Consider the following 13,575-nt stretch of genomic DNA (forward strand, 5'->3'; position numbering starts at 1 on the left):
TCTAGGAAACCATCCTGGACACTTCCTCACCACAAAACCATAGCTCTCTCCTTTATCTACTGTGCGTTAGGTTTGTGCCCAAGACCTGATTCTGATGAAATCTGCCTCATGACTTCTCCTGGGCACCGAAGGAAGCTAACAAACTACTGAGCACCCATCTCCGGGCTGGGCATTTTCCCACTGCCTTATTTATCACGATGGCACACGTGCTAGAAAGGCTCAGTGTCTTCCTAGATGGTGTGAAAACCACAAGCTCTGTTTTTCCTCTTTGTTTTTTAAAGTTTCTAATTTAGGAGCACAATGTGTACCTTGAAGCAAAAGTGCCTTTACAACATTTGGTTGAACCTAAGGAAAGGGGGGAGGGGAAGGGAACCCTAACCAGAAACCTTTCACAGGAAACAGGAAGTGGCTGCTCCCCCACCCCCATCCTGCACTCTGAGCATAACCCAACTAGTTATTCTGTACGATTTAGGCGAAAGGGCAGAATCTGAATCAAGAGAGTGAGTTGGAAGAAAACTTCGAAATCATGGAGGTCTGTTCTTACAAGGTGGCAAAGCCACGGCCTGGACCCCGTTCAGCCGGATCCTTCCACAGCGCTCTTGGGGAGGCCACACAAAGACAAGGTTTGGAATCCCAGGGATTGTCATCAGGAATGCACTAAATGCCTCGCAACCTCAAGGGCTCGGGGTTGGAATCCAAGCCTGAATTGTCCAGTGAAACAGCTGACTAACAATGTCAGCTGGGGAATATTTTGATACCTTGGAGTTTGGCCCCATGTAGGAAGAGGCTGCACAAAGAGCTCTGGGACTGAAGAGCCTGAGGAATGGTACGCAAAGGCCGCCTGCCCGGGCTGCCACATTCTCCTCATAGCTAGATAAAGTGGCTCCCAAAAGAGGTTTCCAGATCCGCCCCAGTGGGCACCATCAGAATTGACTCCCGGGAAACTTCCAGCTGTGAAGGGCTAACAAAGCTAGGGCTCTCTCCATTTGAATGTGAAAGACCCGCCTCAATCGGAGAAGCCCTTAAGCCATAAAACCCTTCACACCAAGGCCAAGTGTCACACTTGTAAGAGGGTGTGATTTATAAATTGACAGCACCCACAAAGCTGCTTTTGTACTCCTCCGTTAGTTAACAATTTATCTCCCCCCACCAAACTCACGGAGCTATTCAGATAAAGCTTGACTGGGCCTCAAAAAGAAAGAAAGGAAGGAAGAAAGAAAGGACCCAAGTTTTGGCCAAAACACCAATGTTCACTCTGGATAATTATGGTCCTGTGAATAGACACTAAAATTAGGGTTTAATAATTCCTCTGTATCACACTCACAGCACTAAACTATTCCAATACAAACAGAAAGAGCAAGAAAAAGAAAATCTCCAACACGGCCTTGCTGGAAACTCAAAGAGTTCCACTTTTGTGGTTTTCTGCAGTCTCTTTTGTGGTTTCTGCACTCTTAGAATCCCCCCCTTAGAGCAATTTGAACTCGACGCTCTGGCCAGCTGTTTTTCTTTCTCAACATTTAGCTCTACAAAGCGAAGAGTAAATATGGGCTTGGTCATGTCCTTCCCCTCAGTTCAACAAAACCAATTCTGGCCACTTCATCTTGTTTTCCCCATCGCATGATGCCCTTCTCAGATTCCAACGCCAGCCACGGAACCACGGCTTCTGATTTGCTCCCCACTCCTCCTTCTACAAAATGAATTTAAATTACTGCACCGATTCCAGTAGATTCTAAGCCCCTAACATAAACTATATTAAAAAAATATATACCTGATAACACTTGTCAACAATGAGGCCTTTGTTAAAAGGTTATTTGGTGAGAAAAAAACCCAAAAACTTTATTTTAAAGGAGCAAAACAAAAGTAATTCAAGTTTAAACTGTCTCCCTGCCCAATTAGGACCTTACTAAATTGTCTACCAATCCCCCTCAAAATTTTTTTGTACACAAGAGTAACGGCCTTTGCTCAAAAGCAGTCTTCCTGATACTACTCCATAGCCCTGAGGGCCACATCAGTGGTCCACAGAGCAGATAAGTCCTGCAGGCACGTTCTCTTTAGCCTCCACAGTTGACGGGAACAGCATTTGAACCAAGGTGAGTAAGGTTGCCGGTATTAAAAAGTTTGGGACAGAGCATATAAAAATCTACATTTCTGATTCTCTTGAAAAATCACATCTGGCATTGCTGGGTCCACATTCCCTCATGACAACAGCTGGCTGGCGCTAAGCAGCAGCAGCCTCCTTTCAATGGGACAAGCACTGGCCCAGTCTGTCCAGAGCCCTCCTTTTAAGACTACATGCTTGCTTCCCTTGCTTGCAACTGTAACTGCCTGTCCCCTACAAGGCCCCGGGGTTTCTGACCTTCAACACAACCCACCCCCACTCCCCCATCCCTGCCCCCGCTGCCAGTACACATACCTTTTTGACCATAGTTGTCTCAGATGAATCAAGTTTTGCTCTCTTGGTATCAGGTCCATCTTCTACTCCTTGGCTAACTTTGGCAACCTTGGTTTTCTCCCTAGAGGGCGACAAGGTGAGGGAATCGAGTTCTACCCTCTGAATCACCAGCCACAGAACAGGATGGTAGTTAAGAGCAAAAGCTTTGGAGTCAGACAGATCTAGGTTCCAATCCCAACTCAGCTATGGATTATCTGATAAACCAGTTATCCACTATGTGGGAATAACAATCCCTGACAGGATTATTATAAGAAGAGAAATAACAAATCGCCTGACACACTGCCTAGTACATAGTAAGTTCTCAATAAACCTTGTACATTTCACTTGAATCGTGAAATAGAGCCAAACTTAATTCCTCCCCTCTGCCGCGGGGAGCTCACATTAAAATAATCTGGCCTGCTTCTTTATCCATTCTAAACCATGACTTCTTTATCCATTTACAATGTGCCCAAAGAACTAGATCTTGTTAAAGCCATAAAACACTAGAGTTATGAGATCCTGACCATGTTTATCCTTCCCCAATCTTGACTTTACAGGCAAGAAACCTGCAGACTGGAGAAATTTCAGTGACTTGCCTAAGAAGCTAAACAGAAGAAGGCAGTCCTTGTCTTGTGGAATGAAGTTTCACCTACCACACAGGGTCTCTCTCTACCTCTCATTAACAAGGGGGGTGGTCAGAAATTACAGCCAAACAACCAACTCATATAGTTTTACAATATTGGTATCGTCTGCCATCTTTCGTCTAGAAGCTGTTAAGTTCAAAACACTGAAGGTCTCATCATGTGAGCATTACCACGTTCTGCAACCTCAGCGTTCAAAAGGAGGGGATAAGGTCTGTTTGTTCTACCAGAGCCGTCTCTGGACCTTGGAGCCTTTCCAAGGTAGACTCTGGATGAGCATGCCTCTAGAGTTGCCCAGCTAACTATTTTGTACTCATTTTACTATCTCTCAACCTGAAAACACGCAAGCCCAAACTGAGGAACAAATGTTTACAATCCAAGCAAGCCTTCCCTAACTAGAAAGTGTGGCTTCACCACCTGATCAAATATCCATGTGTCGGACTTTGATTGCCTTAAGAACTCTGCTTTTTTTTAAAATTATTTTATTGAGGTCATATTGGCTCATAGCATTGTGTACATTTCAGGTGTAGATTATTATATTTCAGTTTCTGTATAGACTGCATCGTGCTCACCACCAACAGTCCAGTTTTTACCTGTCACCATACAAATGTGCCCCTCTACCCCTTTCACCATCTCCTCACCCTCTTTCCGTCTGGTAACCACCAAACTGTTCTCCTTACCTGTTTGTTTATTTGTTTATCTTCCACATATGAGAACTCTGGTTTCTTTATGCTTTTGATTAGACTATCATTTTGTGGGGCAGAAGCCACATCTCCTGCAACTCTGAACACATAATCTATGTATTCAGTAAGCTGTTAATTGAATTGGTTTCCAAATGTTCTAAGTATTATAGAAAAACACTTTCCTTAAGTGGTTCACTTCCTACCAGCGAAGAAAACTACATGTTGAAAATGTCATGCTCTCCCCTCCCCTCCCAAACTTACTCTACAAATTCATGCTCTCCAAGATTGGCAAATGTGTATCCATGGTAGCCAAAAACATCTCCTGTAAAGAACTTGATGCTATTTTTGTGACAGATCTGGTCAACTTTAACTATGACATCCCTGGAGCAGCAAGTCAGACATACCTACAGAAAGAAAGAAATTGGCTGGGTGTGAGTTTTGCAGACTGTGAATCACGGCCCTGATGTCTAAATAAATCTTAATGAACAGTCTCTCTGGGCATGTCTAAAGCCAGTTTCAAACTGGTACAACAGGTTCTTTGGATCCTATGGTTAGAAGACAAAAAGACAAGTTGCAGGTTTCAGTGTATAGAAAATGTAAATTATGAGATCATCACTTTCTGCAACCAAAACGAAATCTCTTCAGCTAGAAAGTAAAAGCCATTCAATGAATTTGTTTCCCCTAATCCAGAAACATATATAAACCACATTTCATAGTTTTCATGAAAAGGAAAAGAAAAACACACTAATAACTTAGCGTAAGTTATTTCTACATTATTAAATCTATTGAAATCTGAATAAGCTACAGCAAAAAACAAGTTTTTTAAATTGACTCAAAGGTCACGTTTAAATATGAGGGCATTTTTTCCCCTTCTTTTGATTGATATGTTAAGATAAAGAAGATAAACAAGTCCTGTTGAGATTATTTTTCCACAGTTTTCGATGTGAAACTTTATCTGAATTTAAGGACAAAAGACAAGGTTACAGACCAAGTGACCTTCCATTCAGACTTAGACAATGAACCAGTGATTCACTCAGTGGAATTATCAGTGTTGCTCTGAGGCCTCTAGGTTATGTTCCAATACGTCGAGGTATTGGAAATGGCTATCTTTTACTGCTAAAACACCATCTTTTCAGAAGCTTTGTGATCAGGGCCAAGAAGACAAATTCTAAACTGCATATGTTTTCTTCTGAACACAGCAAGTTGGAGAAGAAATTAAAGGGTATTTCCATTTGATAGAATCTCTTTGCTGTTCTCTGGCAGCCTGAATACTGAAATAACACTCAGAGAAATGTGCTTCTCTGGTGTCATTCAAAGGATGCAGCCACCCAAGTAAAAATCAAATCTAAAAGGTAAGACGGCCACAGTGGAACGTGTAATCAACTGACCAAATGGAACTCTGTAGGGTCAAAAGTGACTGTAAAACCTACGCAGACCAGTCAAACATGGCCTATGAGGCAGTCATGCCTGCCCCGTGCACACGCGTTACACAAGCAACTGGCCCCACGCTCCATTTCTAACAAAGCTTCTCTCTAATTGCTAGAAGGTCAAGGGACACCTAAAATAAACCAAATGTGGTTACTACAGATAAAGAAATGAAGAGAAGACTTGTATTCAAATGGAAAATATTCTAATACCTGGAGTTACAAAATAGAATGAATTCTTTTTTTTTAAAAAAAGAGACAAAACGCACAGATGATCCATCATTCCAAGCCCATATTTGAACAGATGCACATATGAAATGTAACAGTGTGAAAAACAAACTACCCAACCCAAATTCTAACCTCTCATGGAATGGGCTTTTCATTTCAAAAACAAGTAGATCATCTGTGACTATTTCATGGTTATCCAACATTTGCTAAGCTTTTCCAGGGTACAGGGAACCGTGTCTGAAAGGTCACAGACACTGAAACAAAATTTAACTTATCCTTTTACCTTCACCTAGACGTGGCAGTGAAACCAAATGAGCTTGGCTATGCCTCATTTGGCTTAGGACTGGAGTGATTTTGTCTAATTATCCATGGCAACATGGTCAGAGTGGCTGTGTGACAGAGACAGACACAGACAGACCAAGATCAGGTGTGCTCTTTTTTAAGACAAAACACAAGCTGTAGTTTGCTATTTCTAACAAAAAAAAAAAATGACTCTGCTACAGAAATTAATCACCAACTTGTTAAGTTTTCAGGAGAAAACTTTTGCAATAAAATGTATTGAAGCTATGTGCAAAGATTCTGGAAGGAAGACAAAACACCAATGATGAAACCTGGTCTAGGGGAACATATGCGCAAAGAAGAAACCAATACACAGCAACTCCCAAACAGCCACAGCAGATCCAACAGACTGCTTCTACCCACCAACACACTGAATCTACTAACAAGGCAGTATACTCATAAGGCAATGTAAGACTCCAATCTACTAGGCAACATACTAGACCTAAGGAACAGAACAGCTTCTAAACTTACTTGGGAAAAAGCTCAGAATTTGAGATTCTAATGCTCTAGTGTACCTCATATACAACCAGTGTTTTCATTTGCTTAATTCCCACAGCAGATTTTACACTCTCTATGAAACTTACAGCATCAAATTGAGTGAAAAACGACTCGGGTTTGTTTTCTATATTCTCAGTGTCCACCTTCACATCTACCATGGGGTTGAGATTCTGGGCTCGCTCCAGAGAGGCTTCGGCCCTGTTTCGGCCAACCGACCCAGTACGGATCAGGAACTGAGCTCCGGGGTCTTCTGGAGAAACCTAGGAATAATTTATTTTTTAAATACTTGAATTTGGGGGGAAAACAAATCTCAAAGACAATGAATCTTTACATTTTAAAGGATAATTAAAATACCTACCATCTAATTGTATTACTGGTCCTGCAGATATTTGCCTAATGCAGACTCCCTACACTCTCCAGAGGCTTTAAAATAGCGACATTTAACTTTTTTTTTTTTACTGGGCATTGATGGTTAAAGAGCACCCCCTTGTGTTTATGAAGAAAATTCACTCTAAACAGAAAAGTCCATGCTTTCTTCTTCTACAGTACTTAAATTTGTAACTGCTAACAAAACCACATAATTACCAGAGGTAAGAATTTTCCAAATACCTACCATGTGCCCAACTCTAAGCATTCAGAGGGCAACATAAGTAGTTTAAAAGATGTAGTCCCTGCCTACAGTGGTTTAAAATCAGACCAGTGTAAAAATCAGACACAATTAAGAATGTTTGAAATGAACTCAAATTCAATTAAAACTCAGAAAGGAGGAGAGATGAGTGTGGGCCGGAGCAGAGGTACGATTTCACCCATAAGGCTGGATGTCAGCAGAGGAGAGCCTCAAAGACAGATAATATAATCACTTGACAGCCACCAGTAGGATTACAGATTCCATACGGCTCACAAAGCATTTCTTCACACATCAAACATCTAATTCAACTGTTAATCTCTACAAGAGACTTGGCCACTTTCACCAAGACTGGGTTCAAGAGAAGCAATCTCCCCTCCTCTCCTCCTGCCAACTATCCACACAAGTATCCACACTCTCCCTTACTACCTTTCCTGCCAGAAAGTGAGCTGGTCCTTCTCCCATTCAAGGCCAATCCTCTAACAGTATCCGTGACCCATCCCAGCCTGCTTCTTCAGGGATCTCATTACATACCAGGAGGCTGTACATGAGAGTGGTTAAGAGCAAGGCTCTGGAAGAACTCAGGCAGGATTCAAATCTTTGATTCAAATCCTGGCTCAACCACTTACTGTGTAACCTTGAGTATGAGGCAATGACATGTAAAAGGAGGATGTTAACAAAAACAACGCACTTACTAATCACTCTATTAGCTGTACTCTGCTCCCTTGGCCTCTCAGATCCTGGCTCTCCCCCTCCCTCACTAGACATTCCAGTCTCTACATGGGCCCTCTTAGGTGTGACTGTCCCCTAGATTCCATCTCAGAATCACTCATCTTTTCACTCTATACAGCTCCATAAACCAACTCAATGCCTCTTTTAGTTTCCACCAAAATCTGCTGATATTTCTCAAATCGCTCTTACTGGTACAGATCTCTTCCTGATCTGAATCTTATTAAACTAACTGCCCAGCAGATATTTCCTCCTGGATATCCCATAGGCCTTTCATATTTGACTCATTTATTTGTTGTCTCTGTTGAGGAGTCCACCAACCACCCATCCAGTCTCCTGAACCAGAAATCTGGTATTCACATTCTTGGTATTTCCTTGACAGCAGCCACCGGGTGAGGTGGCTAAGTGCAAGGGCTCTGCCAGGAGTCAGACGGCCTGGATCCTGGTTGTACCACTAACTACCGTGACCTTGGGTGGGCCAGCACTTCACTTCCTTTCCCTCAGTTTTCTTATCTGTAAAATAGGGATAATACTCCCTACATCTCAGAGTTGTCGTGAGGACTAAATGTGATAATAGAACTCCAGCTCTTAGAACACTGTCCAGCACCTTTAGTAATAAGCATCAGCTGCAAATTCCACTCCCACATTCAACCCTATCAATTCCACCACCTAAGCTCTTCTCACCTCTGTGTGCTTCTTGCCCTCTTTATCACCAGTAACAGTACTCTGATCCTCTTCATCTCTCACGGAAATGACTAAAGCAGCCTTCTAAGTGCTCTTCTGCCCTGGATCTTGTGCCACCCATAGTTTATACAATAATTAGTGATCTACAGAAAGCCCAAAGCAGACCAGGTCACCCCTCCCCCATTTGAAACTCTTCAATGACTCCTCCTCACATAGAGGATTAAGTAAAAGCTGACAGCGGGGCTTACTAGCAGGTTCTTCATGACTTGGACCCTACCTGCAACCTGCCCCCACCCCCACCACTTTGGGCTTTACACCAAACTAAAAACACCAAACTGCTTGTTATATTCTATTTCCACCATGCTGTTTTGTGCCTCTGCTAATGTCCCCTGCCTAAAACACAGCCTTTCAACTTGATAAACTTCTACTTATTCTTTAAGACTCAACTCAGATCAGAACTCCAGGAAGCCTTTCATGTCCCCCTACCACAACCTGAGTCAGGCAGTCTTCTCTAGTTTCTGAAGAAACTTGAGAACGGGAACCAAATCTTGCGAATCTTCATATCACCACTACCTTGCATACTTCAGGGTAGCCAAGAGGTGCTCTCAGATGCTTGTTGATGTAAACTAAATGAAAAACTCTAAGGGGCAGGCATTAACATCTTCATTTTATAGATAAGCAAACTGAGTCTATGAGAGGTTAAATCCCTTGTCCAGCTTAAGGAGATGGGATTGAGCCCAAGTCTGCAGGATTCCAAAGCCTTTGCACTACACAGCACTGTCTCCCCGGAATGTTCCCAGTTAGGGAAAAAAGCACAACCAAACTGCAAGGGCAACAACCACAGAGTGTTCATGGACTATTAAATTTATGAGATGGGAGTCAGGCTGGGAAGGGGGCTGGGACCAGGTTATACAAGGCCAGTGGTTCTCAACCCTCCCTGACTGTTAGGTTCACTGGAGAACTTCTATTTTTAAATAACTCCCCAAATATTCTCAAGTGCAGTAAGGACTGAGAACCACCATGTTAAGCCTTGAAAACCAGTCAGAGGAGTTAGGCCTTGCAGTGGAAGGCAGGTGGAAGGCCCTGTAAGTCCTCAAAGTAAAGAGTAAGGAATGACAATCAGCCTGTTCACTCCAATACCAGCTGGCATTCGTCACTGGACTGAGGCAGTGACAGAACCATATCATACACCCCTCGGTGTCACATGATCGTTCTCCATTCTCGAATTCCCCCAATCAGATGAGGAAGTCACCATCCTGTGCGGTTTCATTTTTCCACGCCAAGGGCCTACAAGTGTAGGAACCATCCTTCCTCAGGTCTCCACTCTTAACCTCAGTACACTGCAAACAAATCGTTCCTCTAGTTGGGGTGTTCCTGCCTCTAGGGAGCACTGTGGTTGGGGAGATGTCAAAGCAGCCAGTGCTCAGACGTTAATAACCTGGCAGCTTGCCTGCAGGAATTTTCTTTCCTTAGAAGGTTTTGAATTCAAGTCAAAAATCAGCTTGTGACTGTGATATTAAGTGAGCCAATCTACATCTCTCTTCATATTGCAGAATTTTCAAAAAATAATTCCAGATATTATTTTTCTTCTGAAACCTCAAACAAGGTGAGCTTTTAAAAATTTCGCTAACATTTAATTTTGTCCACAGAGCCCATACCTCACACTGTGTGCTAGTCACTCAGCACGAGACAGGACCCCTGTTCATTGCCTAAAAGACACAGAATACCATGTGACAATACAATCTTTGAAATATTTTACCTAAAGAGACACGATTTCTGGAATTTGCTTTAAAACACTGTGCAGGGCCGGCCCCGTGGCTTAGCGGTTAAGTGCATGCGCTCCACTGCTGGCGGCCTGGGTTCGGATCCCGGGCACGCGCCAACGCACTGCTTCTCCGGCCATGCTGAGGCCGCGTCCCACATACAGCAACTAGAAGGATGTGCAGCTATGACATACAACTACCTACTGGGGCTTTGGGGGGAAAAAATAAATAAATAAAATCTTTTAAAAAATTAAAAAAATAAAAAAACAAACAAACAAAAAAAAACACTGTGCAAAAAAATATAGGGGAGAGGATAAATTTTTAAAAAATCAACAAAATATAATAAGTATCTGTAGAAGCCAGGTAGACGGGTTGTCAAATATTATTCTCTCTACTTTCTTTATATATCTGATATTTTCTATTAAAAAAAGTAAAATGTCATTCAGGTACGAGAATGCAGAGAAATAAAAGCAGTTATTTTCATCTTGGAGAAAAGACAGGTCAGAGAAAGCTACTTTGAAGCTGAGCACTATTATTATATTATCAATTAAACAGCATTATATCATAATTATTATTAATTATTGGATGCTTATTATGTGCAGCCACTAAGCTAAGGAGTCCACATACATTCTCTCTGATCCAATGTTTTCCAAAGTAATGTCTGTAAACCATCTACATCAAGATCTCCTGGGAAACCTTTTTTTTTAATTAATTAATTTTTTTATTGAGTTGAGATACCTTTTAAATGCATATATGCCTGAGCCTCATCTTAGACCTTCTCAAGCAGAATCAGTGGGGGTGAAGGCTATACCATAACGAAGCCCCGAGGCAATTTTGCTTTTTTAATTAGTTATTCAAGTGATTTATAGGTACGAATGGGAAAGCCATTCCTCTACTTCTCACAATCACCCTCGAGTGAGAGGTTAACTCCATTTCCCAGACAGGCGAGCTCAACAAGGAGACGGGACTCCCCACTGGTGGTCCACCTAGGATGTGGTGGAGCTGAATTCAAACCCAGTGCTAGCGCTGTCAGTCTCCAAAGGCTGCAGTTCCGCTGGCGCCAGCCCTCCTTCCCCAGCCCTGAAAGGGCAAGTAGGAACCCACAAGACCTCCAGGTGTTATATGGAAGAGGGGGGGTTGTGAAGGAGAGTGATGGGGGGCCAAACATCTCACCTGTTCGTGATCCAGCATGGTCAGGCCCTTCACTCCTGCCAGGATGAGGTTCTTGGCTATTTCAGCCCCGAGGCCTTTCATGCCGACAAGAAGCACCCGGGAGGCCCGCAGCCTATAAGGCAGACACTGTTAACCAGATGACAGAGGACAGAAGAATCTCGACAAGTCATCGAAGAACAAAACAAGACAAAGTAACAGGGAAATAATTCTGGTTTTTACTAAACGCACTGAAGCATCATGGCCTCAAATCTAGGAAAAAGACAGGTTCCAATCCACCCTGTAGAGAACAGTTCATTCCACAAATATTCATGGAGCACTTGCTATGCCAGGAACATCTCTAAGGGGTGAAATCCAGCAGTGAATAAGACAGACATAATCCCTGCCCTCCCGGAGCTTACACTTCGTGGAGACAAATAAGAGTACATAAAACATCAACAAGTGATGAAAAATCAAACCTGATATGGATCAAGGATGATGGAGGATACTGTCTTAGCCAGACTGATCATGAAGGCCTTTCTAAAGACGTGCTGAGCAAAAACCAAAATGAAACGTAGGACAAACACACAGATATTTGGAGGAGAGCATTCCAGGTAGAAGAAACATCAAATGCAACAGCCCTGAAGCAGAGGAGTGCCTGGCAGGTTTCAGGGACAGCAAGGAGGACAGAGCAGTTAAAGAGCAGAGAGCAAAGAGGAGAACAGTAGGAAATGGGGCTGTAGACAGACCAGGGACTACACCATGACGGCTCCTACAGGCACTGTAAGGACTGTGCATTTTATTCTAAGGATGACGGAAAGCCATGGGGGGAAAGAGTGTCACCGCTGAGAGGAGGACGGCGTGGACTAGCAGGACAGCAGAAGAGGTGGTGAGAACGGGTACTGTTTAGGCTGTAACACAAGCTAAAACGTGGTGCCATGAAAGAGAGTGTATCTAGGAAGAAATGTCTGGATCGTTATAACTGCATAAAGTGACAGAAGTTGAGGCTCATAAAAGCTCTTCTTGGGCTATCCCAGGAAGTCTGGGTTTAACTCTGAGGTCAGTGGGAGGCAGTATAGGTCCACAATACCTCATTTGAAATCCCTTGAACAGGAGTGTTTCAGAAACTGAATTTTTCAGATTTGAAAAAGGAAATAAAGAGTTTCATCATATATTATGAAACAACCCCATCCGGATCTTAGGCAGCACCCTGTAATTAAACTCATTAACATTTCTGCAGCAAATGTATGATTATTCATACTGAAAAGGATTAGTAAGAACTAAGAACAGGGCCGGCCCTGTGGCTTGGTGGTTGGGTGCGCGCGCTGCGATGCTGGTGGCCCGGGTTCAGATCCCGGGTGCGCATCGGGGCACCGCCTCTCCGTTCATCCTGGGGCCGAGTCCCACATGCAGCAGCTGGAAGTATGTGCAGCTACGACACACAACTATCCACTGGGGCTTTGGGGGGAAAAATAAAATAAATAAAATCTTTAAAAAAAAAAAAAAAAAAAAAAAAAAAAAAAAAAAAAGAACTAAGAACAGTCTCACATAAATTCAAGTTCTGTTGGCCAGTGAGTTTGCTCTTAATTTATGAAATGAGCTGATTCTCAACAAGTACCAGTATGAGGGAGAACATGCAGAAACTCTTTTCTAAAAATGGTTCTAGTAATTATGGACACTGGCATCTATTAGACTAGAAGTCTTTAACGAGAATGGTGGCTGATAAGATCAGGTCCTGCACTTACTCTTGATGCCAGCAGCTTCTGGGTTTCCTTCACTGACACAACCAAATGGTAAAATGGGGGGAGGGGGAGAATATTCACAATATTTCCCTCAAAGGCATACGTCTGGGTCTCAGCTTCTCCATTATTGCTTTTTTTCCATGTGGACCTTCCACTGCCAACCACAGGCTAGCAGACACTAGCCTTTCAAGTGACAATTCCACTTCACTAGAATAGGTGGGAATTGGGAACAGGTCTTACAACACACAAGCAAGGTGAGTAACAGAGATGCTAGCAATAGGCAGGTCTCCTCACACATTCAGAGCATTACATCAGCGGGTGGAAGGAGGAAGGAAAGCTAGCGGCTTTCCAGAGGAGGTCCATGGGCTGGCCCGGTGGCGCAAGTGGTTAAGTGCGCGTGCTCCGCTCTGGTGGCCTGGGGTTCGCCGGTTCGGATCCCGGGCGCGCACCGACGCACCACTTGGCAAGCCATGCTGTGGCGGCCTCCCATATAAAGTGGAGGAAGATAGGCACAGATGTTAGCCCAGGGCCAGTCTTTCTCAGCAAAAAAAGAGGAGGATTGGCAGATGTTAGCACAGGGTTGATCTTCCTCACAAAAAAAATAAAATAAAAACAGAGGAGCTCCAATCCCTTGAGAAC

At 43.2% G+C, this 13,575-nt stretch overlaps 1 protein-coding gene across 3 annotated transcripts in view; it reads right to left on the reverse strand.

Annotated features, from left to right (window-relative positions):
* SAE1 (SUMO1 activating enzyme subunit 1) overlaps positions 1-13,575 on the reverse strand; it is a 67,629-nt gene that overhangs the window by 44,498 nt on the left and 9,556 nt on the right. For 2 of the 3 annotated variants that reach the window (XM_004440190.3, XM_087421463.1), the window contains exons 2-5: positions 11,219-11,330; positions 6,331-6,504; positions 4,017-4,159; positions 2,414-2,513 (exon numbers count right to left, since the gene is read on the reverse strand). In XM_004440190.3, the coding sequence (XP_004440247.1) occupies positions 2,414-2,513; positions 4,017-4,159; positions 6,331-6,504; positions 11,219-11,330 (529 nt within the window). The remainder of the gene's footprint in view (positions 1-2,413; positions 2,514-4,016; positions 4,160-6,330; positions 6,505-11,218; positions 11,331-13,575) is intronic. The other variant, XM_087421464.1, reaches the window with a different exon arrangement.

Source organism: Ceratotherium simum, chromosome 33 (assembly GCF_057802395.1).
Source record: "Ceratotherium simum simum isolate JZ-2026a chromosome 33, ASM5780239v1, whole genome shotgun sequence".
Lineage (NCBI taxonomy): Eukaryota > Metazoa > Chordata > Mammalia > Perissodactyla > Rhinocerotidae > Ceratotherium > Ceratotherium simum.